Here is a 25,955-nt window from a genome sequence, read left to right on the forward strand (position 1 = left end):
CCATGAAACACTCGTGAATGCACTCTTTGCATCCAAACACGAATTTTCAAAATGTCGTTTTTCAAGATGAAAACTGACCTTTGCCAACATGAACATTTTAAATTTAAGAAACTTTCAAGGAACATAGGACTTGCCAGATTAGCTTAGAACCAAGGTGCCGCTAGGTTAATGCCCTTTCTCGGACAGTGGCCAGTATCTGATGCTTTAGAGGAAGGTGTCAGTGCCCCACAATAGGCGGATATGGGATAATCTGGCTCCCACATTAGGGCTGACTTAAACCCTGAAGCACAAGGCTTAATAACCCTGCCAAAGTTTGTTGTCTTTAATTATGACAACATGGGGTTTTCTTGATATCTACATACATATTTTGAATCTTGTCCTCACTGGAAAATTAAAATAAAACTGAAACGGAACTGGAAAAGCCTCAGATTTCAAGTTTCTGGCACAATGTGAACATTTCACATGGTCTATATCAGTCCCCTCTACCAAAGAATGAGTTTCACTTTCAGGATTCATGCAACCTTTGTCATAGGGCAGCTGAAAAACGTGGGTCCATTCCTCCAAATCAGAACACTCTGGTTAGGAATGGCCATGAATAAGTCCAGTGCTCCATACAATTCAATTCTGCTCTATACCCGCTTTGTCAAAGGAAGGTTTAAGAAATGCTGCAGGGTACAGTTAGGATTCTATACATCCAGGGAAAGTTTCTTCCTAACCACCAAAACATCACTATTAAACAATAGCTATTACATGGCTAAAGCTGAAAGGATTCAGGATATTGGTCATTTGGTAATCTGTACACAGCAGATTCACCACGTGAATAGAGAGGACCATATGGGCTATTTGAATTATTTTTTCTATTAGAAACACACATACACAAAGCCAAGCTAATGAACCAACTGGCCACTGCACGAGTCTTCTATTATTTACCTTTCTAGCTTATAAAGAGCCCGTTAACATGGCATCTCACTCTGTATACTACTTAGTAAGACTTGCAATGTTCATATTTGTGGTTTCCCTGAACTCCAAAGAAGATGGTAGCTCCCTTATACTGTCATTTGCTGCCCACCATCTCTATCATGCACACACAAAAACTTCCTTCCCAGAAAGCCCTTTGACTTAACCCTTATTGTACTACCACTTAAACAACTTAAGCTGTAAATTTGTAGGGCCAGATGCTTAGGTGGAGTTCCACTGACTTTAAAGGAGCTGATTTTCATCAGTTGAAGATTTAGCCTTAATATTTCCAAATATTACCAACATTTGAAGGTGGGTCCATTAAGACTAATTGTTGGTTCACCTCTGCCCTTCCCAAAAACCTTGGGGGAAAACGAATGGTTAACAGGGCAAGAGCTTTGGCGACATGAGAGCTCCCAGCAGAGGGCATTGCTACCTTATGGATTTGATCATCTCTTTGCAATATCTCAAGCTACTCTCTCTCACACACACGTATCTGAAAATAGGGGTAGCAGAATTTCTCCTGTCCCTGTTATGCTCTTCTGAATCATGTGAACTGTATATAGATTTCTATTTCCGTCAGTCATTTGCTAGCAGCAAAACGAGAACATTTCCTGTTTTTCCTCCTGCTGTAATCAGGATATGGTAGTCCAAATTAGTGCTGTCCTCATTACTCCTCAGCAGGTGTCAATCCTGGGGCTGGTGTCAAGAAAGCAAGCAAGCAAGATCCTTTATCAAATTCGACCAACAGCTGTAAAGAAATTACTTCCTACTGCCTGATTTCGGTCCATAAGGTTTATCGAAACAGGCCTAATAAAGGAACATTAATTGTAATAATACATAATATATATGTATATAGACACGCACACCACACGTGTATGTATATGGTGTTAATAATATTCCCATAGGTAGCCCCTACCCAGATGACACTTTTCTGAATGAAATCAGGCAATAAGAAATAATTTCTTAACACTACAGGTTGAAACACGCAAAGGGATTGTACTACTTTCCCTGCTACCACCAGCTTCAATTAGCTCTTAACAGGTACTATATATGGTACTAATATGGCCCACATTACCATAGTACCTGAGCACTTCGTAGTCTTTAGTGTTTTTATCCTCACAACACCCCTGTGAGGTGTTGTAAAACACCCATTTTACAGATGGGGGAAACCGAGACACGGGGAGACTAAGCCACTTGCCCAAGGTCACAGAGGAAGTTGGTGGCAGAGAAGGGAATTAAACCAGAGGCCCCTGAGTCCCAGGCTAGCATACTAACCACTAGCACATCCTTTATTTCCTAGCCTAGGTTCCCATGTGGTGGTGCTGTTAGACTTCAGCCCCAGAAGAGGCTGCTCTTTAGGGATGGGTGAATTCAGTCCTGTATGTAAAGCACTTTAGGATCCTTTGGGGAAAATGGTGCTATAGAAATGTTAAATGTTTTTAATATTACATAAAATCCGGTGTATACTGTGTGCATATATTATAGCCACGGACTTCAAAGCTGTTTAGGGGACTTGGATGCCCAGATTCATTAAAATGAATAGGAATTGGGCACTGAAACCAGCTGGCTTTAAAAATCTCATTCTATATATCTTGAGAACTCGTAATATGAAAGGATTCAACCTGTTTTCGCACTGCATGTAGCCAAGTATAACAGAGATGATGTGATCAGACGGTTATGGAGACCACCCATTTTCCACCCTCCTTGCCCGATCTCCATCTCTCTGATTAAGAACAAAGACGTGTCTCTTTGGATTCTACCAACCACCTGCATCGGTGTTTTTGGAAAGTATGCATATGGGTGTGAGAAGTCACTGGGTCTTCCCAGCCTCTTGGATGGCTATTATCTCCGATTTCTCTCCCGCCCACTAACCAAGCAGACAAGCTTTCCAGAGGAAGTAACTCCATCCTGCACATACTGAAATAAAATAACACTTCAGACCTACACATCTTTCATCTTAATGCTCCCCAACAATTTTGTGAGGTAGGGCTCATTCTCCTTATTGTATAGGAGGGTCTGGTTCCCTGGGCTAGGCTGTACCTGTAGGCAGTAGTGCAGGTTTCCTTGTAGTCCTGGAGCTTCACACACACCATGTTGAGGAACTGATCTGAATAAGCACTCAGGTCATGCATCAGGTTCATGAGGTCCTGTACTGTCTTCTCCACAATTACTGTACTCTGGAAAAGAAAGAGCATGGTGACACTACATTTTCCATACAACAAATGGAAGAAGATGTGGAGAATAGGCAAGAGAACCACAGATCACGGAAGGGATGGGTGTGACAATCTGCTGGGGAGCCATTGTGTTACCTCTCTCAGTCCCAGCAAGTGGGAGGTTTGCTGTTGCTAAGCTGTCAGCTCCTTGACACACCAACTTATGTGGCTTGCCAGCAAACTCTTCAGGACTCTGCCAGCCCAAACCTTGCCTAGCATTAAACAATCAGTGCCCCCCAATTCCTGAGTTTTGCAGAGATGTCCACCTGCAATGCTCAGCCCCTCTGACTGTAGCACCTACAAAACCTTATCAACTTTGCCGCTCCTTTAAAAGAGACAGTACACAAGAGCTTATGACCTTAACTGGGGTTAACACACCCTCTATTTCAATCAAAGCACGCATTTGGTTCATGGTAAAAGTAAAACAAGTTTATGAACAAAATGACACTGATTTAAGTGATATCAAGTATAAGGATTGAAATAGTTACAAACAAACAAAAGTAAAAACACACCTGTAAGACTTCAGTCTAGCTTAACAAACTACAGCCCTTTGTTCAAAGATGTTTTTTTTACCAGTCTTTCCTCCAGCATGGCTGATTAGACCTTTAGCTCTTCTGGTGAAGGATAATTTAGGGGTTCGCTCCCCCTCTCTTTACAGTCCAGTAAGCCTTTGAAATGTATCCTTCTAAAATGTATGCCTAGATAAAGTTCCTTTCCCCTGCTGATTGTAGACGCCATGCTGGTCCCTCCCCTCCTGGTGATTTTTACAATGCAAATTATCTCTTCCTGCAACCTCTAATACAAATGAATAGCCCACTGAATTTGGCCCTGCCTGGTCTGAGGTGTTGGCGTCTTTCCTTTGTCTGGAGAAAATCCATTTATCAACTCTCCCGGGTCTGCCTGGTTTAAACACATTTTAGTCACATATTTCCAGCACATCTGTAAAGTTCTTTGCGGATTATCCATCCATACATAGAATCAAAGAATATCAGGGTTGGAAGGGACCTCAGGAGGTCATCTAGTCCAGCCCCCTGCTCAAAACAGGACCAATCCTCAACTAAATCATCCCAGCCAGGGCTTTGTCAAGCCTGACGTTAAAAACCTCTAAGGAAGGAGTTTCCACCACCTCCCTAGGTAACCCATTCCAGTGCTTCACCACCCTCCTAGTGAAAGAGTTTTTCCTAATATCCAACCCAGACCTCCCCCACTGCAACTTGAGACCATTACTCCTTGTTCTGTCATCTGCTACCACTGAGAACAGTCTAGATCCATCCTCTTTGGAACCCCCTTTCAGGTAGTTGAAAGCAGCTATCAAATCCCCCCCACATTCTTTTCTTGTGCAGACATCATGAAAGAAAATTAAGATCAGTGAGTTACTAGTTTTCCAGTGATATGTTACAATGCCAAGTTTTGGGTAAATATCACGGCAACAGTGTGCCATATGGCATTGGGGTAGTCTTAAGGTCACAATGATATTGACTAGCAATGGGTTAAAGAGCATTTCAGTTCCAGGATACTGGTTTAAATCGGATTGGGTTGATAATGGCCCAAATTAATCATCAGACAAAGACCTTTCAATGAGCTGTATCAAATGAGATGAGGGTGCTAATTCCAGTTGTTAGCAGGCAACTGACCACACCGTAAAAACTGCCACCCAAATTAGTGCTCATTGGCAGCGTTCAGAATTCACATGGACTTTTAATACTGTGGTTCTGAAGTTGTTTAAAAAAGGAAGTAAAAGTAAAGGATTAAACACAACCTTAACTTTGAATTTCCTGGATGTCATCAATCTGTGGGTATGTCTACACTACAAAATTAAATCGATTTTATAGAAGTTGATTTTTAGAAATCGATTTTATACAGTCCCCACTAAGCACATTAAGTCGGCGGAGTGCGTCCTCACTACCGTGGCTAGCATCGACTTACGGAGCGGTGCACTGTGGGTAGCTATCCCACGGTTCCCACAGTCTCCGCCGCCCATTGGAATTCTGGGTTAAGCGCCCAATGCCTGATGGGGCAAAAACATTGTCGTGGGTAGTTTTGGGTACATGTCATCAGTCGCCCCTCCCTCCATGAAAGCAACGGCTGTCAATCGTTTCGCGCCTTTTTTCCTGGGTTACCCATGCAGATGCCATAGCACGGCAAGCATGGAGCCCGCTCAGCTCACCGTCACGCACTTTAAAAGCTCACTGGCGCCGTTTGCTGACTAGGTCAGACCCCAGCGCAACCAACATTCCCATTGTTATTGCTGCTTGCTGTGTGCTCTATAATATCTGTGAGAGTAAGGGGGAGACGTTTATGGCGGGGTGGGAGGTTGAGGCAAATCGCCTGGTGTCCAATTTTGAGCAGCCAGACACCAGGGCGATTAGAAGAGCACAGCAAGGCGCGCTGTGCATCAGAGAGGCTTTGAAAACCAGTTTCATGACTGGCCAGGCTACGATGTGACAGTTGTGCGTGTTTCTCCTTGATGCAAACCCACCTCCTTTGTTGATTTTAATTCCCTGTAAGCCAACCACCCTCCCCCGCTTCGAAATAAAGTAACTATTGTTTTGAAACCATGTATTCTTTCTTTATTAATTAAAAAAAAATGAGAATGGACAAGGTAGCCCGGGTGAGATGGGGGAGGAGGCCACATTGCTTATTGTAGCCACACTAAAAATCAAACTGTTTGAATGACAGCCTTCTGTTGCTTGGCCATCCTCTGGAGTGGAGTGGCTGGGTGCCTGGAGCCTCCTCTCCGCGTTCTTGGGCGTCTGGGTGAGGAGACTATGGAACATGGGGAGGAGGGGAGGCGGTTATACAGTGGATGCAGTGGGGGTCTGTGCTCTTGCTGACTTTCCTGCAGCTCCAACAGACGCTTCATCATGTCCGTTTGCTCCCCCATTAGCCTCAGCATCGCGTCCTGCCTCTGCTCTTCGCGCTCACTTAATTCTTTCCTGGCCACTGCCACTGAATGCCTCCATGCATTAAGCTGTGCCCTATCAGTGCGGGAGGACTGCATGAGCTTGGAAAACATGTCATCACGAGTGCGTTTTTTTCACCTTCTAATCTGCGATAACCTCAGGGAAGGAGATGATAGGGGCAGTGTAGAAACATTCTACGCTCTACGATTCTGGGGGGACTGCATGGTCACCTGTGCTGCTGAGTGCTGCTGAGTTCGCCAAGCTGACCAAACAGGAAATTGAATTCAAAAGTTCCTGGAGCTTTTCCTGTGTACCTGGCTAGTGCATCAGAGTTCAAAGTGCTGTCCAGAGCGGTCACATTGGAGCACTCTGGGATAGCTCCCGGAGGCCAATACCGTCGAATTGCATCTGCACTACCCCAAATTCGACCCAGCAAGGAAAATTTTAGCGCTACTCCCCTCGCCAGGGAGGAGTACAAAAGTCGATTTTAAGAGCCCTTTAAGTTGACGGAACGGGGTTGGTTGTGTGGATGCATTCATTTTAAAATCAACCTAATGCGGCTAAATTCGACCTAACCCTGTAGTGTAGACCAGGCCTGTATTGTGGATCCAACCTTACAGCAGAAACCCACCAACTCCCATTACTGACTTGAATTACTGACCACTGTGGACTACTGAGTGATGTAAAATGGACTGATAAAAAGGAAAAGCAGGAACTGTATAAAATGGTAGCGTATTGGTCTAATTATCAGGTTTGAAATCCCTAGATTTTCTAGAGCTAGAGGCCTGAATCCTGGCAGGGATGACTCAGCCATTAATCTTTCCAAAGCTGATAAACTGACTATCATACATTTTAATGGACAAGACTGAACCTCTAGGGCCTAATTTTCAGAGGTGCCAAGCACCTGCAAGCTCCCACTGACTTCAGCTGGAGTGTGGATACTCAGCAAGCCTGGCCACTGCATCCTGACATGGGCGGATCCCATGGCACTTTTAATATTAGGGATTTGGCTGTTGTTTTTGTCTCCAAATTCATCTCCCTACCATTGTACAAATTGCTGTGTGTTTGGGGACAGCCACCTTCCACCCCAGGTATGTTCTGCTGGGGGGTATGGCTTGAGAAGTACTTTGGGATCCTTTTGATATGATAGGCATCATATTAAAGTAATATGAATAAGGCTGCGAGTCTGTCACGGAGGTCACGGATTCTGTGACTTCTGCAGCGGCTAGTGCTGGCTCAGGGACTGCTTGAGCCAGGCAGCCCCTGGGCCAGCAGCAGCAATTTGGGTGTGTGGGAGGGGGCTCAGGGCTAGGCTCCCGGCCAATGGGAGCAGAGGCAGCCGGTGCTTGTGGCGGAAGCAGTGGAGCCCCTGCCTTGGCCCCTCTGCCACCTAGGAGCTGCAGGGACGTGGAGTCGGGCAGGAAGCCTCTGCCAGCCCCACCAACCCTCCCCACCTCCAGCACCAGCGCGGTTCCCGGGCCACCTCCCCCAGCACCTGTGGCGCCCTGCCCAAGTTTTAGTCACGGCGGGTATTTTTAGTAAAAGTCATGGACAGGTCACGGCCCGTGAATTTTTGTTTACGGCCCGTGACCTGTCCGTAACTTTTACTAAAAATACCCGTGACTAAAACGTAGCCTTAAATATGAATCACAAAAGGGCAAGTTTACTGCTTTAAAATTCTGTTTCACATCCCGAAGAACAGTCTGCAGGAGCAGGGGGCCCTGTATCTCTAACAACATATCTGAAGTTTGTAGAGTCACTGCACATTTTGGGATTGGTGAGTCATCTCAAGGCGACTCAATAAGATTTCCTGCATTTGTAACATAGCCCTGGGCATTTAATTTCCTTGTTTACAAACAATGGGGACGGAGTGTTACAAAAATCCTGCAATGTATAAAATGAGTTGTTAATAGGCTAGGAGGGAGCTTGAAGGATTAGTTCTGAGCTATGCACACAGGCAGAAAAAGAGACAGAGAGGCTGAAGCATTTGCCAATCCTTTTTTGATTTCAGAGCTATTGGGGTAAGTTCATCTCTGGGGTAACTCCACTAACTTCAACAGAATTACCTCAGCAGTGAATTTAGAACTCAGTCCTTTGTTTGCAGAGCAAAAATCTCATCAAAGCCCACATCACAGTCTCTGCAATATCCCCACAAGCCCAACTTCCTTCTCTGCATCGATGTTCAGAGTAAAGAACTGCAACGTCACCCAGCTCCATAATGCTGTTCCTCCATATTTACCTATGAGTGACAGGAATTGATTCTGTTTTGTTACTTGTCTGTGAGCTGATAAAAAGATTCAGAAAACCTCACCCTCACTCAGTACCTAGGTTATTCTTTAACCTGTACAACGTGAGCTTTAAATGGAGCTTGGCACGTAGTGTGCTTTGTGGCGTGTGCTTGGCTAGCAATGTACTAGGGTGACAAACAACATTTCATCTCCTCTTACACCCAAATTGTGTTTTTTAAACAAACCACATGAATGAGGTAATTTATAATATAACTAGCTATATTTCAACAATAGATGTGTCCAAACAAAAATATACCATTTTCCAGGCATTCTTTTTATATTGCCTCTGATATCTATTATGATGATTATTTATACTATACAGTAGACACACGTCAGTAGCAACCTATCGGTGCTCTTTTGCTATGTTGCTCCTTAAGAGGCTGTTGCTGTTATGGGGAGTGTCGATAATGCACATTAGGGAAAGCGTTCCCAAGGGAAATGTTGCTCGTAAGCAGCAGTTGCTCTTACAAAGTCTTGCTGCAAACAAGCGTCTGCTGTAATAGCTATTAGAGACTCAACTATAGAGAGGCCCCATTGTGGTAGATGCTCTACATATAGACCCTGCCCCAAAGAGCTTACGATATAAAAGACAAATTGTAGTGGGTGGTGTGGGGGTGAAATAAACAAATGGCTGAAGATAAGGAGGATGGGATTAATAAGAAGCAGACATTTTAGCACAGACTAGCTGTTTGCACAATTGATAGCCAATCAGTAGCAGCAGTAATCACAGTCACACCAACTGGCTCTTCGCTTAGACATCACTTATCTTAGTTCCAGAGTGCCACTCGCTACAGCTTCTAGGTGTTGAAAGTGATAAGAGGGACTGCACAGAGGTTAATTTAAATAAAACAGCTAAATCTCACTAAAACAGGATTGTTGATCTGAGAACTTTCACATATGCAAAAAATCAATTTAGACGCCGGTATTATGATGAGTGAAGTATAAAAACTATATACAGTAGATTATATAGATCAAATCGATTAGATTAGATATACTGAATATAGAATTTGCCATGTGCAAATCCAGCACCTTGATTTTGGCTTTGGTCTAGGTCTGATACTTCAGTGATAGGGGAAAAAATACATGTACACCTCTACCTCGATATAACGCTGTCCTCGGGAGCCAAAAACTCTTACCGCGTTATAGGTGAAACTGCGTTATATCGAACTTGCTTTGATCCACCGGAGTGCGCAGCCCCGCTCCCCGCCCCCCGGAGCACTGCTTTACAGCGTTATATCCAAATTCGTGTTATATCAGGTCGCGTTATATCGAGGTAGAGGTGTATATGAGTAATTATCCAATGCTTTACATAAAGGGAAACATTTCTTCCTGGCCCATGTGGCAATCTGCTAATGCCCTGGAGGATGAGTATGATTACCCGCATCTTATAATGCATAACTACAAATTTTATTACAATGAATGACATAAAATTACCCAGTTCCCTTAGAAAAAACAGCTACAATATTAAACTGTGGGCCAGATTCTTAGCTGGTGTAAACTGACGCCGCTCCACTGACGTCAACGGAGCGATGCCAATTTCACCAGCTCAGGATTGATCCTCCTGTGTGACCTCCATAGACTGATCACACATCACCTGTGGAAGTATTTCCTCTGTGTTTGATTTACATTGACCTGTTTCATGAAACGACCCCTTGTTCTCTCACTTTTAGACAACATAAAGCAATTTAACGATTTTTAAACGAAAGTGTATACGTGGAGAAGAGAGAGCGAACAATGGTTCTCACTGGTTTCTGACAGCTGACTGCTCCTCTCCACCAACATTAAAAACACACCCACGAAAGCTTATGCTCCAATAGGTCTGTTAGTGTATAAGGTGCCACAGGACTCTTTGTCACTTTTTACAGTTAAGTTAAAATACAAATTTGGCAGGAACTGAGTCTTTTGTCTCTCCAGATGCCCTCTGCTACTCACCCTGATTTTAATAAAATGGAGACATACCATATGAAAAAGGACGGCACTGGATATGTAATGGCTATTTTTTCTGTAACATTTTAACCTTTTGTGGATGAATCCTAACCGATATGCATTTGTCACTAGGATTACTGTAAATTAGGATGCATTAGTCCACGTTAATACAGCTGGATCTGTTAACTGGGACCGCACAAGATCTTCCATAACTCTATGGGAGAAAATGAAAGGCAATGCACATACTATTGGAGAGTTACAGCTCGGATGCTGCTAACCCATCTGGTTCTGTTAACATTAAATGACTATGATCACAGTGTAATTTTATGGCAAGACACTTCAATGAAGCCTTTTAAAAACACACTAACAAGGAAATTCATGCAGGGACCAATATTAATCTCCTCCCACTTGAAACCCGTGTATGGTGTTGAATTTTAACATTGTGCCACAGGTATAATGCGTTGCTCTTATGGCACATTAAGGAGGCTTTGAAAGAAACTTCAGACTAACAAAGAGAGGAAAAGTTCCTGTAAAGAATCACTCGCCAATAGCTGTGATTGATGTAGCATGATAAGAAATAACACCCCCACCACTAACATAGTGTTTTTACTTTTAAGGTACACTTACAGCTGTGCGTAGAGTACCGACACTGCACACCCAGCCAGCACAGGCATAAATAGCTGTGCAGATGGTGCGCCACGGCTGAGGCGAGTAGAGCACAGACACGCCAGAACCCTATCTAGCTCTCCACATGCCCACGCAGTGCCTCCCATATCTACATCACTCTTTTTAGCAGCTTAGTGTCCCTCTACCTCCCAGCTGCTGGAGCTTTTCCCTGCCACAGTGAAAGGCTCTGGCAACTGGGAAAGGCTCTCTCCTGCGTGCCAGAGCCTTTCACTGCCACGTATCGCTACACCCCGCAATGTGGATGCATCCTGCCTTTCACTGTGGTGTGTAGCTGCTCATATCCTACAGGCCGCTGCAAGTGTAGCCAAGTCCTTCAAGTATTTTACACACATTAGCTAATTAATCCTCCAGGGGGGCTCGATTCTCCCTTACCTTAAAGCCTCTTTATACCCCTCCAGCAGTGTAAAGGAGACTTAGGGTACGTTTATACTTACCTCCGGGTCCGGCGGTAAGCAATCGATCTTCTGGGATCGATTTATCGCGTCTTGTCTAGACGTGATAAATCGATCTCGGATTGATCCCGGAAGTGCTCGTCGTCGACGCCGGTACTCCTGCTCGGCGAGAGGAGTACGCGGAGTCAACGGGGGAGCCTGCCTGCCGTGTGTGGACCTGCGGTAAGTTCAAACTAAGATACTTCGACTTCAGCTACGTGAATAACGTAGCTGAAGTTGCGTATCTTAGTTCGAAGTGGGGGGTTAGTGTGGACCAGCCCTTAAGGTGAGTTATAACCTTTACACTGCCAGAATGGTATATAAATAAGAAAGAGGCCCAATAGTATTAACATCCTCATTTTACGGATATGGAAATTGAAGTAGAGAGGTTAAGAGAATTGCCCAAGGTCAGACTGCAAGTTATTGTCAGAACCAGGATTAGAACTCATGTACTTCCAGTCATGCCACTGGACAGGGCCCCTCCTTTGGAAGCTAGAAATTGAAATTTGTTTGCTTACCTATTTCCCCCCTTCAAAGATAAATGTATTCAGTGATTTGTTATCCACATTACTCATAAGGTCTTGGCTGCATACACTGGTTTATTTCTATAGAACCATTCATGAGAACTGTTCTGTTACTGTGGGGTCAACTGTGAGCATTGTTTGCACTGGTTTGTCACTGCAGATTTAACCATGAGTGCCAGGCCTGACACATTAGATTGCTGCTGTAGCTTCACTCATGAGGACAAGAATGCATATACAGTGCTTGTCTGACTCTCCAGGGTTACTTAACTCCCAACATTATATACCCTGCTAAAAATACTACAGTATTCTACAGTGCTGATCCAGCAACACTAATGTCACATTATTGAAAGATGTAGTGTTTTCAATTATTACTGCAGAATATTGTAATATTTTTAATGGGTCTATAGAAAAAATTGCATAGATATTGCAAACTGACCAAAAATAGGTCAAAACATTGGGTCCCCAATCCTCCTATCATCTTTAGATTTTAGATATGTAATTATAATTTATGTAAACTCTGAGCTAGGGAATATCAGAAGAATAATCTCTGCCCTGAATATATTTCACAGGAACTGGGGCCTCTATAGTTTATGGCTGGTAACATACCCTTAGACACCCATTCATTTACAAATTCTTGGTTTTCTTTTCTAACAGCTGGTAGGTAGAAGAAGAAACAAAACAAAAACAAACCAGGGACACAGAAGTCTTGTCACCACATGCAATATCTTCTCCAAAATGCAGCAGAGAGGGGGAAAGGGACTTTGGCATTCTGAGGGTTGCAGATTATTAGTAAATTATTGCCCATCATTTATAAAGCACCTCAAGATGTCTTGGCAGTAGAAGGTGCCAGATGAGTGAAGGCTGTTGCGGCTACAAGGAAAATAAATATCATGGTTTTTAAGCAAGGTTACAGCTGAAAGGCAGAGGTTTTTAAGGTGTTATGCAGAGCGAGGCTGAAATTAAAGGCACAGTAGGACAGATTAAAAGGTTTTCAACCCATATTTCTCCCACTATTGATCCACAGCTATGGGTTTCTGGTGTATTTCAAAGCCCCAACAGACTAAAGGTTAAATTCCATAGAAATTGGCATCTTGACATATAGTGTTTCCTTATTGATGGGTTTTTTTTTTGTTTTTTAATTACATCTTCTCAGCTGCCCCCCTTGATGCCCAAGACTGTTAAATTCACAACATCAGGCTTTAAAGAACATTATTCATTCTTTTTCACAGCATTGACAGGGTCTTTTCAGCAGGGGGCTCCAGTGACCCATGATGGGACACTATTCATTAGGGAGGAGCTGCAAACATATAAATCAACATGTCAGAGGAAGAAGCCCAGGCCTGACCCAGCAGGAACGCATCATACAAACAGATTTGTTCCGCTCTATGCAGCCTCACCTGTCTTCAAGTAGCATACACCATGTAATAATCAATTATGCTGACAAGCTTCCCTACAAATCCGTGCAGCTTCAGTTACTCATGTGCCTCGGAGGTGAAATGCAGAGAAGGGGGCCTGGTCAAAGGACGGTAGGAAGGAGGAGTAAGCTCCCTTATCAGGTGGCAACAACTCAGAATCTTGGTAGTTAAAACCTATCAGATCACTGACTCCATTCACTCCTGCCAGGGCAGGCTGGATAGTCTCCCAATAGAGGACACAGATATTAGACTGATTCTACATTCAGGTCAAAAGGGGTATGAAGAGTCACAAATCTGGACTTCCTTAATGTTCACAGGTGTTTTGATCTAGGGTTTTGATTCACTGCTATATAACAATAAGGGCTATTGTTGAAATCCGGTTCTGGGTCTATATCCGTCTGAACGCTAGCAAAGTTGGGGCTGTTTAAATCACAGGATTTTGGTTTGGGCCCAGCTCTAAACTAGGTCTTAGCCAAATGTGCAAGACAAAGTTGCAGCTAGTCAAATCTAAAATCACATGCAAAGTTTCCTCTCTTTAGCAAGGCTGTAGGATGTGAACAGTTGCCAAAGATCTTTTTCGGCTCTCTTTGCTATAACCGAACATATCCATCCTTCATTCCCCTCTGGACCCGTTCTCCATATTGCAGCGCTGGCTCTTCCCATATTGTCTCAAAATCTCTTCTAGGGTAACTGCCAAATCACTACACCCGCGTGCCAACTGCAAGCATTTTAAGTGGCAGAGCAGGCTTACATGAAAAGCTTTTACACAGTCCCAGGGCATATGGGACATTGTTTGTTTTTTCTGTTGTCTTTTAAACAGAGAATCTCTGCTCAGCAGGTCCAAAGCTCGTCTGCTTCCAGGCTGCAAGCTGCTTACTCTGCCTGAAAATAGGAGGCTTATGGGTTGCTCAACATTTTCATCATTGTAGCAAAAGTACGAAGAGGGTATGGAGCGCGATATAGACTGTCAGCGCTTGATTCAGTACTGCATTACTGCCACATTAGACTGGATTAACTCCACTGATTTCAATGGTGTTATACCAGTGCAAAACTGGAGTAGCGCAGAGATGAACCAAGTCCTTGGTACTATTATTAGATATCTGCCTCAGCCGAACATTTCAAATCGGAAACAGGACATGCACTTCCTGAAAGTTCAAGGGTGCTCTGACCTGGGATTTTGGGTTCAATCCATTTTAGAATATTATAATAATACCTGGTTCTTATATAGCACTATAGCAAAGCACCTCACAATCTTTAATACATTAACCCTTACAATACCCATGTGAGGTAGGGAAGTATTATTTTTATCATTCCCATTTTACAGATGGGAAACCGAGGCACAGAGAGGCTAATTCCAAAGTCTCACAGGAAGTCTATGGGGGAGCAGGAAACTGAACTCTGGTCTCCCAAGTCTTAGGCTGGTGCCCTAACCACTGGACCATCCTTTCCCCAGTGACAAAGATCCATTTTGGATCTGAACTTCCTCAGAATTTCAGGGTGTTTAGATTTTAGTTCAAGTCCATTTTTTAGGGTAACCTTTTATTGTTACTCCTAGTAATAAAGCACTGCATGGTAATTAAGAAGGGAGGCTATTTGAATCCGTATCATCTTCCTTTTCAGTTGATAGCTACGGATAACTTTACCAGGTGTACAGGAAGAGCGAAGTTTTGGAAAACGAATTTCTCCATCCGGTAGGAGCGTACTGAGGGCAGAAGAAACAAATACAGGTCACTCCTATGATTTCTATGGGAAAATCTCAACCCCAAATATTCACAACCCACCTAATTGTTCTCTTTTTAAATGCTCACAGATGTCTTCACAAGGTACACAATTTCTGTTCTTCCTCTCTCTGAGTTACTCGCCCCCCCCCTCCCATTTTCCCTGAGTCCCTTGAATGTATTATGACTTTACACAAATTGACAGGGTTTCAACAGCAGTGTGAGCTTTGCCAAAAATGTACCTTAGGCAAACAGCTTTGCATCCAATCTGAAACATTAAGCTGCGTCTGTCCAACCTCCTCCCCATCCCAACCCAGACTCTGCCACCTGGGATCTAGAAACCCAGTTTTCTGACCTGTGATGCTCTGCAATGTTAGGCTGCCAGTTGCAATTTGCATACTCTGTTGTCAATTAATAACAGTTTGTTATTCGGCAGGTGGGTGAATTATAGTGCTGTGCGGTGCTCTCCCAGCACATGATTAGGTTTTCTGGTGTTGGGGCGGGGGAGGCAGTCGCAGAAAACTGTCAAGCTGCTAAAAATCTGGACAGGCTCTTGTGATCCAATAAATATCAAGTGCTGCCAGAGCCTTGAACAGCGAACAGGGTTTTCTCAAAACCTGCTACCGATGTACATGTAAGCACCTCTACTCGCTTTGCCAAAGTTCCAACTGTCTAACCAATGCCATGTAACTCTATCCAATTATAATATTCACGTGGCAGGACGGTACACTTCTGGGATGCAAGGCTAGGACGAGGGATATGTGGGTGTCACCTTATATGTAATTCAAGAGAGGCTGGGCCTAGGTACATGTCTGGGTGTGACCTGCATGCTTCCTGAGGCTAGGCTGAGTGTCAGTTCACACAGCAAAGCAGGGCACAGTACACACCAGACTGGAAAATTAAGGGGGCACAGCTGTCCTACTCTCTGGATTGCACCCTGGGTGATGTCACACCTCCACCTCCCTTTAATTATATGTAAACAGAAAATAACATCTTTCTCCACCAAGGAAAGTGTAAAACTTTGCTGACCCATAACTCAAAAATAAATGAACTCCAATCAAAAATACAAGAATAGATATAAGAACTTTCTGGCCGCAAGTACGTTATGTCTGTCTATTGGGGTATTTTGTTCTCATTGGCTTTATCCTGTGAGGGGCTGAGCACTTGGCTCCTCACTGAAGTAAGTTGGAGGTAAGGATGCTCTACACGTCTCAGCTCCTCTAAAACTGAGCCTCATTGGTTCAGACCAATGGTCCATTTAACCCAGCATCCTGTCCTGCGGCAGGGGCCAGTACCAGATGCCCCAGAAGGAATGAACAGAACAGGGCAACCATCGAGGTAGCCATCCCGTCATCCATTCTCAGCCTCTGGCAGTTGGAGGTTTAGGGACACACAGAGCATGAGGTTGTGTCCCTGACCCTCGTGGCTAATAGCCATTGATGGACCAATCCTCCATGAACGTATCCAGTTCTTCACAACATCCCCTGGCAACAGGTTCCACAGGTTGGCCATGTGTTGAGTGAAGAAGTACTTCCTTCTGTTTGTTTTCAACCTTCTGCCTATTAATTTCATTGGGTGACCTGTGGTTCGTGTGTTATGTGAAGGGGTAATTAACTCTTCCCTATTCATTTTCTCCATGCTATTCATGATTGTATAGACTTCTAACATATCCCCTTAGTCGTCTCTTTTCTAAACTGAATAGTCCCAGTTGTTTTAATCTCTCCTCACATGGAAACTGTTTCATACCCTTAATTATTTTTGTTGCCCTTCTTTGAAATTTTTCCAATTCTAATCTATCTTTTGTGAGATGGGGTGACCAGAACTGTATACAGTCTTCAAGATGTGGGTGTACCATGGATTTATATAGTGGCATTATGATATTTTCTGTCTTATCTATCCCTTTCCTAATGGTTCCTAATATTCTATTAGCTTTTTTGTCTACCACTGCACATTGAGTAGATGTTTTCAGAGAATTATCCAGAAGGACTCCAAGATCTCTTTCCTGAGTGGTAACAGCTAATACAGACCCAATCATTTTGTATGTATAGTTGGGATTATGTTTTCCAATGTGCATTACTTTGCATTTATCATCATTGAATTTCATCTGCCATTTTCTTGCCAGGTCACTCAGTTTTGTAACTCTTTGTAACTCTTCACAGTCAGCTTTGCATTTTACTATCTTGAGTAATTTTGTATCATCTGCAAATTTTGCCACCTCACTGTTTACCCCATTTTCCAGAACATTTATGAATATGTTGAACATCACTGGTCCCAGTACAGATCCTCGAGGGACCCTGCTATTTACCTCTCTCCATTGTGATAACTATTTATTCCTACCTTTGGTTTCCTGACTTTTAATCAGTTAGTGATCCATGAGAGACCTTCCCACTCATCCTATGACTGCTTACTTTGGTTAAGAGCCTTTGGTGAGGGTCCTTGTCAAAGGCTTTCTGAAAGTCTAAGTACATGATATCCGCTTGATCGTGCTTGTTGACCCCCCCCCCCCAAAGGATTCTAATAGATTGGTGAGGCATGATTTCTCTTCACAAAAGCTGTGTTGACTCTTCCCCAACATAATGTGTTTATCTGTGTGCCTGATAATTCTGTTCCTTACTATAGTTTCAACCAGTTTGCCTGGTATTGAAGTTAGGTTTATTGGCCTGTAATTGCCAGGATCGCCTCTGGAGCCTTTTTTAAAAATCAGCATTACATTAGCTATCCTCCAGTCATCTGGAACAGAGGCTGATTTAAACGATAGGTTACATACCACAGTTAGTATTCTGCAATTTCACATTTGAGTTCTTTCAGAAGTTTTGGGTGAATACCATCCGGTCCTGGTGACTTATTAATGTTTAATTTATAAATTTGTTCCAAAACTTCCTCTACTGACACTTCAATCTGGGACAATTCCTCAGATTTGTCACCTAAAGAGAATGGCTCAGGTGTTGGAATCTCCCTCCCATCCTCTGCAGTGAAGACTGATTCAAAGAATTCATTTAGTTTCTCAGAAATGGCCTGATCTTCCATGAGTGCTCCTTTACCATCTCAATTATCCAATGGCCCCACTGACTGTTTAGCAGGTTTCCTGCTTCTGATGTACTTAGTTTTTTTGCTATTCGTTTTTGAGTCTTTGGCTAGTTGCTGTTCAAATTCTTTTTTAGCTCGCCTAATTATACTTTTACACTTGACTTGCCAGAGTTTATGCTCCTTTCTATTTTGCTCATAGAAGATATGGGTTGGAAGAGACCTCAGGAGGTCATCTAGTCCAACCCTCTGCTCAAAGCAGGACCAACACCAACTAAATCATCCCAGCCAGGGCTTTGTCAAGCCAGGCCTTAAAAACCTCTAAGGATGGAGATTCCACCACCTCCCTAGATCAGTGGTCTCCAAACTTTTTTGATCGCGCACCCCTATCAGTAAAAAAATTTTGAGCACGCACCCCCTGCCGCGCTGGCTCTAAGCAAAAAAAAAAAAAAAAAAAAAAAGCCGGTCGGACTCCCGCCCATTCCATCTATCAATCCTTAGTAGGATTTGACTTCTAATTTTTAAAGGATGCCTTTTTGCCTCTAAACACCTCTTTTACTCTGCTGTTTAGCCACAGTGGCATTTTTTTGGTTCTCTTACTGTTTTTTAAATTTGGGGTATACATTTAATTTGAACCTCTATTACGGTGTTATTAAAAAATTTCCACGCAGCTTGCAGGCATTTCACTCTTGTGACTGTTCCTATTAACTTCTGTTTAACTAGTTTCCTCATTTTTGTGTAGTTCCCCTTTTTGTAGTTAAATGCTATGGTGGTGGGTTTCTTTGCTATTCCCTCCCCTACAAGGATGTTAAATTTAATTGCATTATGGTCGCTATTACCAACTGGTTCAGATACATTCACCTCTTCCACCAGATCCTTTGTGCCGTTTGGGAGTAAATCAAGAATTGCCTCTTCCCTTTTAATTCCAGGACTAGCTGCTTCAAGAAGCAGTCATTAGTGGTGTCTAGAAATTTTATCTCTGCATCCTTTCCTGATGTGACATGTAACCAGTCAATATGGGAATAGTTGAAATCCTCCATTATTATTGAGTTTTTTACTTTTGCAGCATCCATTTTCTCACTGAGCATTTCACAGTCACCATCACCATCCTGATCAGGTAGTCAGTATTATATTCCTGTTGCTATATTCTTATAATTAGAGCATGGAATTTCTATCCACAGAGATTCTATGGTACAGTTCGATTCATTTAAGATTTTTACTATATTTGACTCTGTGCTTTCTTTCACATATAGTGCCACTCCCTCACCAGTGTGACCTACTCTGTCATTCCTATATAATTTATAACCTGGTATTAATTCCTATATATTTTATATCCTGGTATTAAGTGAATGCATATGTAAGTTATTATTTAGCTGTCATGTTTGCCTCCTATCAAGTGATCCAGCATGCTTTCGCTCCAACAAGCTGCAATACTGATGAAGAGTAAATTGTACAACTCTTTAAGATAGAACATGTACTGTAAGATATACATATTACCTCTGATCATGAAGTGGAATTGCTTTCTTCTTGTCAAACTGAGATGCACATATATTTACTTATTTAGCTTTCACAGATACGTCCATCCTATGCTCTAGGCACAGTACTTGATTTGATTGAAACACATGGCTTTTTATTACACAACCAACCTAAAATCATAGAATATCAGGGTTGGAAGGGACCTCAGGAGGTCTAGTCCAACCCCCTGCTCAAAGCAGGACCAATTCCCAACTAAATCATCCCAGCCAGGGCTTTGTCAAGCCAGGCCTTAAAAACCTCCAAGGAAGGAGATTCCACCACCTCCCTAGGTAAAGCATTCCAGTGCTTCACCACCCTCCTAGTGAAATAGTGTTTCCTAATATCCAACCTAGACCTCCTGCACTGCAACTTGAGACCATTGCTCCTTGTTCTGTCATCTGCCACCACTGAGAACAGCCGAGCTCCATCCTCTTTGGAACCCCCCCTCAGGTAGTTGAAAGCAGCTATCAAATCCCCCCTCATTCTTCTCTTCTGGAGACTAAAATGAGAAGGACTCCAAGAAATCAACTTTGCCCACTTCTGCTAGGGTCCAATAAATGGATAAACACCACCTCAGAGTCAACGTTATCAAAGGATGCTGACAGGTAACATATTCAGCATGGATATCTGATCTTCATCCATTGATGCAAGGTTGACCACTAATACCAACCAGGCCATTTCTGTACTGCACCTAGGTGAAACATCAGGGTTGAGGCAGGCTGAAGAGGCATGAATACCTCCAGGTATTTCTGGATGACATTCTTGATATTCTTCCCCCAAAAGAAGAGATATGAGATGGACAGTCTCTCCAGATACCAGCTTATGTCAAATAAGCATTTCCTCAATATAGGTGTGTGATAAATGAGGGGGGGGAGAAGGGGAAGCTCCCTTTTATAGACACCCAGCCAGCAAGTAGCTATAAAATCCCTCTTAGTAGCTGTTCTCTAATTGCTCTATCTGTAAAGGGTTAAAAAGTCTCACTGCTATGCATAGGTAAAGGGAAGTGAGTGGGCATCTGGCCAAAAGAGCCAATGGGAAGGCTAGAACTTTTTAAAATTGAAACATGACTCCCCTTTTGTCTGTTGTTCTCGTGAAAAGGCAGACAGGGAGCAGTTATGCTGTGAGAAGCTTGGGCCAGGTATGAAAAATCATCAGTATCCTACCTAGAAACTACTCATCTAAAACCCCAGATATATAAGTAGACCAGGAAATGTCTAGGAAGACGTGATTAGGTTTATCCCTTTTATTTCTTTATGGCTTGTGAATTCCTCTGTGCTAACCCCAGGTGCTTTTGTTCTGCTTGTAACCTTTAAGCTGGACCTCAAAAGAGTGATTATTGATGCTTAATCCTTGTAGTTTTGTTTTTTTAAATCTAGCAAAAGCCTAAGTTCCCAGATGTATTTTCTTCTTTTTTTATTAATAAAATTTACCTTTTTAAAGAACAAAATTGAATTTTCGTGTCTTAAGAGGTTTGTGCACATGTTGTTTAATTAGCTGGTGGCGACAGCTGATTTCCTTTTTTCTTTCTCAGCTCTTCCCCGCAGGGGTGTGTGAAAGGGCCTGAGGGTACCTCACAGGAAGGAATTCCCAAGTGCGCCTTCCTGGGTTCCCAAAGGGGTTTTGCACTTGGATGGTGGCAGCATCTACTCATCCAAGGTCAGAGAAAAGCTGTAACCGTGGAAGTTTAATACAAGCCTGGAGTGGCCAGTATTAATTTTTAGAGTCCTTGCGGGCCCCCACCTTCTGCACTCAAAGTGCCAGAGTGGGAAATCAGCCTTGACAAGGTGTAACAACTATTGCTTTTTAAAAAGCTGGCACCTAGCCCTTTCTCAGCACATCACTGGCACTCGTCTCTGGCAATGGCTTCACAACCTCCACATTGACATTCACCAGGCGTGTGGGACAAGAATCTAATGCACAGGTTGTTACTCATACATTCCCCAGCAGCCTTAGTGAACGTCATAAGCTGACACATAGCGAAGAGACTTTATTTGCGCCCCTGGGAACCAATTCAGCCACCACAGAGTAATAAAGCTGTGTCCTGATATGAACAATCTTCTCTACAGATTTCTAATCCTTCACAACGAGAAACACTCCACTCTCACAGCAGCTCCAAGTAGCCCTGATTACCCAGAGTTGTCAGTTTCCCAGAACAGTTCCACTGTTTAGGCCTTTGCCAACATAACAGTATATACAGAGAAACTCCACTTGGCCTCCTGAGTTGCTACGGCATAAGTTTAAAGTTCTTTATTTTATTTAAACTCTTTAATCTAGCAGAAAATGAGATCCAATGGCTGGAAACTGAAGCTAAACAAGTTCAGACTAGAAATAAGGTGCACATTTTTAACACCGACAATTAACCATTGGAACAACTTATCTAGGGATGTGGTGTATTCTCCACCACTTGACATCTTTAAATCAAGACTCGATGTCTTTTTCAAAGCTATGCTATATGGGCTTGAGGCAGAAATTACTGGGTGATGTTCTCTAGACCAGCGTTTCTTAAACTGGGGTCTAGGGGGTCTGCGGGCCCCTTGATCAACTCTTCCCCTCTCCCTCCCTGCGCCTTCTGAACACTGGGGAACAGCTGTTCCCTGGCATGCAGGAGGCGCTGGGAGGGAGGGGTGAGGAGAAGGGATGGGGCGCTTGGGGCAGGGGGTGGAAAGAGGCAGGGAAGAGGAGGGGCAGGGGTGGAGTGGAGGGTGGAAAGAGGTGGGACAGGAGTGGGGTGTTGGGGGAAGGGGTGGAGCGGGGGCGGGGCCTGGGACTGAGCAGGGGGTTTGGAGGTCTGCAGCAAAATTTTAAATCAAAACGGGGGTCCTCAGGTTACTAAAGTTTGAGAACTGCTGCTCTACACTGTGTTATACAGGAGGTCAGACTAGATGATCATAATGGTCCCTTCTGGCCTAAAAATCTACAAATTTACTTTGATTTTAAATCTAACAAACTCCATGCCAAGGGATGCCCATGATATACATTTAAAGACACAATGCCATAGGAATTATGAAACATAAATCAACTATAAGCAGCAGAAACACCTCTTCCTCCAGCCCTCCCACAACTTAACAAATCAGGATTCACTAGACCAAAATGGTTTAATCCCTCCAAACCTCCACCTCATTTTCCCACCAGACAGAAATCCCACTTTCAACAGCCTCAGCCCTCCACCACCACCCACTCAAAGAGATGGACTTGTCAGCGTGCCCGGAAGGACAGGGGCTACATTAAACCCAGGGGAACATAGAGGATCGCATTCCAAAGTAAAGGGGCCCTCCTGGAGAGTGCCTTGCCACCAGACCCCCCTCCTTTGTGTACCAAGCTCAATCACCCACATTTACCTCAACTATGGCAGTATTGCACCTGATCCAATTCAGAACAAGAATATGACCTGTAGCACTATAGTCATGTTTCACCAATTATGGGTCACCCGTACACCAAGGAACTGAGACATGGGTGTTTTGGAGACACTGTTTGAAAGGCTGAAAACAAAAGAAGTAAGTGTCCTACCATATCATTTCTCCCTCTGAAACCCACTGGGCTCCGTTGCTCTCCACGATGGATCATCAGAAAAGACCACACTGCTACAGAAAAGGTGAACTAGTGATTCTGAGAACAGACTGCTATAAATCACATAGAAAAGAGCTCTAAAACTGTTTAGATCCAAATGGATGACTAGACCCAAACAGGGCCTGCCCAAAATATCTGCATAGCCCATACTTGGGTCCGCTAACTAAGAGATGCATAACTCCCTAATATTCTGGCTATGCAACTATGGACATACTCAGGGAAATCAGTAGAGACACTGGTGATTTCATCTTTTTCCTTTAAAAAACACGCACGCACACACGCACAGCGATTAAATGCCAAAGTTAAGATTCTCGGAGTAATTTTCCTGCAATCTCTTGCACGACGCAAACTTGAAATATGCACATAAGACATTTAGAAAGGGAAAATTTAGGCTGAATGCCAGGGGAAACTTTCTGACAGAGCAGTCTATTCTTAGATTGTGGAATACTCTCCCAGGGGAAGTGGTGGACAGGCCATCATTTGGGACATTTAAATCATATCCATTCAGAATTCTGTGGCTGTAAGGGTCATTTTCCTAGCTATCATTATGAGCATGTCACCCTTTTCTTTGCATCCTTCCACTAGGTCCCTCTTTTCTGTCATACCAAACAAACTACTTGTCTTCACTTCGTAGGCCCTTCATGGCCTAAAACCCACCCTACTTATCATCTCTCACTGAGTAGCACAAGGTTGACTTCTACTTCCAATCAGCCCATGAGGCCAGCCTCCATCACCCACCTGGTAAACTTTCAAACAAGCCCCTTCATGCTTTCTCCCATCCTGCCCCTCACACTTGGGAGAAGCTCCCTGTAAACACCAGCAAAACTAATTCATTATCTCCCTTCAAATCCTTCCTTAAAACTCTCCTTTGCTGGGATGCCTACAAAAAACTTGATAATGGTTAGGCTGCTGGTGTGCTGAGACCACTGTTGATCATGCTGCCCAATACTGTTGCATTGTTGCCTTATACTCCCTTGTCAATCTACCTGTTTCCATCAGTTATCTTTTGTCTTATACTTCGATTGTAAGCTCTTTGGGGCAGGAACTGTCTTTTTGTTCTGTGTTTGTACAGCACCTAGCACAACGAGGTCCCAGTCTATGGCTATGGCTCCTAGCACTACAGTAGTACAAATAAATAATAGTAGACTGAATGATACTCTAGTAACTGTATAAGGAACACTGCTGCTCCTGCAGGGAAATTGACCGGATAACCTAATAGGCTTTCTCTATTCCTCACTTTTATGATATTGCTGAGTTCTGCTGACTATTATTAAAGACATTTTTTAAGGTATTTTAATTTACTCCTCTAAATGGATTTCCATTCATTCACTCCTACCAAGTGAATATTGTCAGGGACATTAGCAACATGATGAAATAGCTTTAGGCTCATGCTGGTTTTACTGTGTTCCATACACAAGAAAAGTCATTAGCTTTTACCCTTAATGTACCCTCTTTACTGTTGCATAACTGTATATCACTCCAAAGTGCAAGCACAAGCCATGCTCTTCCTTTATTAATCGATACTTATTTGTGCAGGCTAGTATTGAGAGGCCTCACGTCTCAGTTGTATCACATATAGTTCATGTCTCCAGGAGCTCGAAAGCTGTTACCTTGCCTTTTTAACCTAGCTGAACATTCTCATCATCTTTTTAGGATTTTACACCACTGTTTTCCAATTTAGAGACAAACTCAAGGCAATTAAACTATTTATTTTCCATCTAATGAGTGGCAGGCTTCTTTCTCTTTTGTAATATCTGCTTTACAACATCATTACCATGCAGCAGCATGGCACAAATTGAATATGGCCCATGAAATTAATGATGTTAAGAGGCAGGACATAAATTCTGGGAGTGCAGTGAGACTCTTAAAAACATGTTTTTATACTCAGTAATGGAGAATGAGGGAGAGAGCCTATATTATTTTTTATAACTACTACATGTACCTCAGTTTACTGCCTTGATATTCTTCCCTTTGTCTACCGGGAGTTGAATTTAAAAGGCTGTTATGAAGAACAAAGAGGAAGCAAAACAATTATTAGAAATGAAATATCCCTGTGCAAAATACTTCAAGGGTCCTTAAAAAGAACATTGGCTGGGCTATTAATTGCGAAGTGTCAACCTACCTGCCTCCAGCCAGGTAGCCAGGCTGTTTTTTCAGGGCTGGGATCATAAGATCAAAAGGACACTAAACCAATAACAAATCCCTAGCTAGAAAGGAAGGGGTGTGACAATCAGGGCCCAGATGCCCCAAAGGGAGAACAGAGGGTTTAACCCCCCCAACTGAGCTGGTAAATCAACTGATGTAATGCCAATGTGATGTTTTGGGGATCACCCAGACCAGTAAGGGGTTCTCTCACCACCTGCCCTGTAACGTTGGGGGCTTTGTGCTGTGCAGCTCTGGCTCAGACCTCGGACACCAGTAGCCAGACTGTAAGCATAAAGGTCTCCCTGTGGCTCCCATTAGCCCAATTACTCTTTGCAGGGTGATGCCAACAGCCCTTCCAGTCCTGAATCTCCCCAAATACGTCCTCCCTGAGTACTTATCTACCAAACACTCTGACCCCGCCCCGTCACCCCAAAGCCATGAAACCAGCCTCCCCTCCCAGATACCAGCTTGCTTTGGCATGCACACGTCACACAGTTTGCAGACCAGAGACCTGCTGCTTGGAATAAAAGTAAAGAAAACGTGTTTTGTTTTTTTTAAAATAGAAAAATCAGAGATTGAAAGATGAAACAGCCAGGGAGAGCAAACATATACAAGTTACACAGGAAAAAAACAAAGACG

At 43.3% G+C, this 25,955-nt stretch overlaps 1 protein-coding gene across 2 annotated transcripts in view; it reads right to left on the reverse strand.

The window, feature by feature from the left end:
- The window catches only part of EXOC4 (exocyst complex component 4), a 611,454-nt gene that overhangs the window by 105,580 nt on the left and 479,919 nt on the right, over positions 1-25,955 (reverse strand). For both annotated transcript variants that reach the window (XM_026648604.1, XM_026648605.1), the window contains one exon: positions 3,001-3,137. In XM_026648604.1, coding sequence (XP_026504389.1) covers positions 3,001-3,137 — 137 coding nt within the window. The remainder of the gene's footprint in view (positions 1-3,000; positions 3,138-25,955) is intronic.

Source organism: Terrapene carolina, unplaced genomic scaffold (assembly GCF_002925995.2).
Source record: "Terrapene carolina triunguis isolate 2854851 unplaced genomic scaffold, T_m_triunguis-2.0 Scaffold68, whole genome shotgun sequence".
Classification (NCBI taxonomy): Eukaryota; Metazoa; Chordata; order Testudines; family Emydidae; genus Terrapene; species Terrapene triunguis.